This window comes from Rattus rattus, chromosome 12 (assembly GCF_011064425.1).
Source record: "Rattus rattus isolate New Zealand chromosome 12, Rrattus_CSIRO_v1, whole genome shotgun sequence".
Lineage (NCBI taxonomy): Eukaryota > Metazoa > Chordata > Mammalia > Rodentia > Muridae > Rattus > Rattus rattus.
The window spans coordinates 72,799,160-72,803,930 of record NC_046165.1 but is presented as its reverse complement, the minus strand read 5'-3'; the positions used below and the strand labels follow the sequence as shown (position 1 = coordinate 72,803,930).

Below are 4,771 nucleotides of genomic sequence, written 5' to 3'. Positions count from 1 at the left end.
ATCATCCTTCTTGAGTTTCATTTGTTCTAGGCATCTAGGGTAATTCAAGCATTTGGGCTAATAGCCACTTATCAATGAGTGCATACCATGTATGTCTTTCTGTGATTGGGTTAGCTCACTCAGGATGATATTTTCCAGTTCCAACCATTTGCCTACGAATTTCGTAAAGTCGTTGTTTTTTATAGCTGAGTAATATTCCATTGTGTAGATGTACCACATTTTCTGTATCCATTCCTCTATTGAAGGGCATCTGGGTTCTTTCCAGCTTCTGGCTATTATAAATAAGGCTGCTATGAACATAGTGGAGCATGTGTCTTTGTTATATGTTGGGGCATCTTTTGGGTATATGCCCAAGAGAGGTATAGCTGGGTCCTCAGGTAGTTCAATGTCCAATTTTCTGAAGAACCTCCAGACTGATTTCCTGTGGAAACAATTCTTAACATATATTCTTTGCCTTTCCAATAGAAGCTGATCGTCCAATAGCTGTGAAGAAAGGAGAATATGGCAGAACATCCAGCAGTCAAGGAAAGCAGGGGCAGGGGGTAGATTCATATTGGTGAGGAGAAGTTGGAATGAGAGCCAGGAGGAAGGGGTCCAAAGAGAGATCATGGAACACATGTGAAACCCAAAGAGCCAGACCAATAATAAGTATCCTGAAAGATAATGGCTAGAGAGTAGCCAGATTAGCATAGAGAATTAATAGATTTAACTGCCCAACTATTGAGGTGCAGCTTGAAATAAATCTTGGTTTCTCTGTCTGGTTATTAAGGACTAGCAAAGGTAAAGATATAAAGCAAGATTAATTCACAATTTACATTTAAAATAATTCATTTTCACAATGTATTTACTTAGTTTTCCTTCATCTTCTATTTGCTGTTTGTTTGATTGATTGATTGATTGATTGATTGATTGATTGATTGATTGAAACAAGATCTCTAGCCCAAGCTCACCTCAAACTTAGTACATAATTGGCAATGGCCCTGAACTCCTAACGCTCCTGCTTCCACCTCTCAAGTGCTAGAGTTTCATTTATTTTTCTTAACTATGAGATATTTCTAAAGAAAAGTATCAAGTGAATCTTCCATCACACCCAAAATAATACTCCTTGATGTACCATTTCTATCAGTCTATGCTTGCAATGGCATTTGACGAGGAAATAGTCAACCTAGTCTATTTATTCCAATGGAAGAGAAAACAGAAGTGGCTGTTATGAAGCACAAAATAGGGGCTTAAACTTGTTCTATTCATTGCTGAATATCCAGTGCTTGGAAAAATACCTAGAAATTATAATAAATATTGTAATGCCTGAATTTACAATATGTAAATTTATTTAATATTATAAGAAATAATTAGTTGATGGTGAGAAAGCTACTCTGTTTTTGTTTTGGCAAAAATTAAACTCTGTCAGCTATTCTTAGAATATTCAACAATTTCTGGTTCTTTCACAGGTCACAAGCAGATGAAAGCCCTCAGCAGCCCCAGCAACTCCAGCACCATCACTGGCTTCATCCTCCTGGGCTTCCCCTGCCCCAGGGAGGAGCAAATCCTCCTCTTTGTGCTCTTCTTCACTGTCTACCTCCTTACTCTCATGGGTAACGCTTCTATAATCTGTGCTGTGGTCTGTGATCAGAGACTCCAGACCCCCATGTACCTCCTGCTGGCCAACTTCTCCTTCCTGGAGATATGGTATGTCACCTCCACAGTCCCCAACATGTTGGCCAACTTTCTTTCTGACAGCAAGGTCATTTCCTTCTCTGGATGCTTCCTGCAGTTCTATTTCTTCTTCTCCTTGGGTTCTGTAGAATGCTTTTTCCTGGCAGTCATGGCATTTGATCGCTACCTTGCCATCTGCAGGCCTCTACATTACCCTGCCCTCATGACTAGGCGCCTCTGCAACATCCTTGTGATCAGTTGCTGGGTGCTTGGTTTCCTCTGGTTCCCTGTTCCCATCACCATCATCTCCCAGATGTCCTTCTGTGGGTCCAGAATTATAGACCACTTCCTGTGTGACCCAGGACCCCTGTTGGCCCTTGCCTGTTCCAGAGCCCCATTGATGGAGGTTTTCTGGGCAATTATAAGTTCTATGCTCTTGTTTATTCCTTTTATCTGCATCATGGGATCTTATATATTGGTCTTGAGAGCTGTGTTTAGAGTTCCTTCAAGAGATGGACAAAAAAAGGCCTTCTCCACTTGCGGGTCTCATCTGACTGTAGTTTCACTCTTTTATGGTTCAGTGATGATAATGTATCTGAGCCCAACATCTGAACATGCAGCTGGAATGCAGAAGCTTGTGACTCTATTTTATTCTGTGGTTACTCCACTCATTAATCCCGTGATATACAGTCTGAGGAACAGAGATATGAAACATGCCCTGCAGAAGATTTTAAGAACATAAAAATGTTGGAATTTTAAGCAAACAAAAGACAGAAGACAGACAGATAGATATGGCCCAGGGAATGACATTATAAGGATGTGTGGCCTTGCTGAAGTAGGTGTGACACTGTGGGTGTGGGCCTGCCTGGAAGTCAGTCTTCTATCTCTACGTTGCCATGTTCCCAACTTGATAATAATGGACTAAACCACTGAACCTATAAGTCAGCCCCAATTAAATATTTTCCTTATAGATCACAGTGTCTGTTTGCAGCAGTAAAACCCTATCTAAGACAATATATAATAGAATATTAATATTGTTCAACAACAAGAACAAGTAAATTGTATCATTTACACCAACATGAAGATCATTGTATTAAGTAAAATATGTCAGATATGGAAAGTCAAATACTGCATGTTCTCAATTATGTGTAGAAATTTCTTTAAAAACTAATAGGATAATGGTTGTCAAAGACTAAGAAGTTTATGGAGAAACAATATAGCTAGTGTTTGTGGGGTTCTGTTGGATAGTTATTCAACATATGCCTTTGATTGTGTAATAAGATGATTATGTCTGACAATCATTAATTCTGTTTCAAACAAAAGGACTGAGATTTTGAGTGTACTGAACATAAAAAAAGTGATAAACATTTCAAATGATTTTTATAGCAATTACCTTGGGATTATATGTACTGTATTCATATACTAAATATCTCCCTTACCTCACAAATATATATACATATATATATATAATTATTGAATCAATTAAAACTGTAGAACTACACATCTTAGAATATGTCTATAAACTCAGAACTTGAAAGGTGGGACTGGATGACCAAAATTTCAAGGGAGTTTGGATATACGGTAAGATCATGTTTCATGAAACAAAATAAAAGAACATGGTGGTCCATGCCTGTGATACTTATATTTCCTGTTGCTGTAGTAAACCTCATGACCAAAAAATTTAGGAATGAGAAGAAATACTTTGTATAGAGATTATGTATATAATTCATCATTCCATGGAACCAAGACAAGATATTAAAACAGGAAACTGGAAGCAGACACTTTAGACCATGGAGGAGCATACTTTACTGGCTTGCTTTTCATGGATTTCTTAACTTGTTGTCTTCTACAACTAACCTGCCCAGGAATAGCACCACCTACAGTGGGATGAACCTTCCAAATCAAACATTAATAATTAAAAAGAAAATGCTGCACAGATATATTCATAGGCCAATCCAACAGAGGCTAATTCTGGGTGACTATAATTTATGTCATGTAGACGAAACATAACCAATATATATGTATCACTTTACAACCTGATCTATAAACCCATTGCTATTAAATAACCTTTCCTTTGTTTATTCCTAAGCCCTCATGTTAATTTAATAATGTAAAACACAGTCTAACTTTTTTTTTAATTAGGCTGGATATTAAATAGATTTACAAAACATGCAACACAAGACCCATTCTTAAAAATAATAAATCACAAAGAAACTTATTTCAAAATCTCGGTATACAGAAAATCTTTTCATTTATTACAGAGAAATTTGCATATTAATGAGATAGATGCTAATGAGCTTTAGATAAATATTTTTTTTGAGATTCCATATGTGTACACAGTGAACCATCATGCTTCTTATTTCTCCTCCAGCTCCTTCGAGCCCCAACACATCCCTTTCTAACTTCATGTTTGTTTGGTTTTTTTAAATAACCCATCAAGTCCAGTGAGTGATGTAAATACATCTAGGGACACGCATGTTTATGTCAGTGTCTCTCTGATCCTTCTCCCCACTTTACATCCCACATGTGTGTGAGTTCATATGTTGTTTGTGTGTCTGTGTCTGGCTTCTTTCACTTATCGCAGTGCCCCCCAGGTTCACCTACATGGTTGAAAATATGATTTCCCACTTTCCTGGGGCCAAATAGTATTCCACCATCCACGTGTATCATTTTTTCATTATTTATTCTTTTTTTATATTTTTTATTATTATTAACTTGAGTATTTCTTATATACATTTGAAAGTGTTATTCCCTTTCCCGGTTTCGGGCAAACATCCCCCCCCTCCCCTTCCTTATGGGTGTTCCTCCCAACCCCCCCCCTTGCTTCCCTCTCCCCAACAGTCTAGTTCACTGGGGGTTCAGTCTTAGCAGGACCCAGGGCTTCCCCTTCCACTGGTGCTCTTACTAGGATATTCATTGCTACCTATGAGGTCGGAGTCCAGGGTCAGTCCATGTATAGTCTTTGGGTAGTGGCTTAGTCCCTGGAAGCTCTGTTTGGTTGGCATTGCTGTTCATATGGGGTCTCGAGCTCCTTCAAGCTCTTCCAGTTCTTTCTCTGATTCCTTCAACGGGGGTCCTGTTCTCAGTTCAGTGGTTTCCTGCTGGCACACGCCTCTGT

At 38.5% G+C, this 4,771-nt stretch overlaps 1 protein-coding gene across 1 annotated transcript; it reads left to right on the top strand.

The window, feature by feature from the left end:
• Window positions 1–1,426: 1,426 nt before the first annotated feature.
• On the top strand, window positions 1,427–2,395 carry LOC116913711 (olfactory receptor 11G2-like). Its single transcript, XM_032918008.1, has one exon. It carries the CDS (start codon window positions 1,460–1,462, stop codon window positions 2,393–2,395), a length of 936 nt encoding a protein of 311 aa, XP_032773899.1. The 5' UTR covers window positions 1,427–1,459.
• The last annotated feature ends 2,376 nt before the right edge of the window (window positions 2,396–4,771 follow it).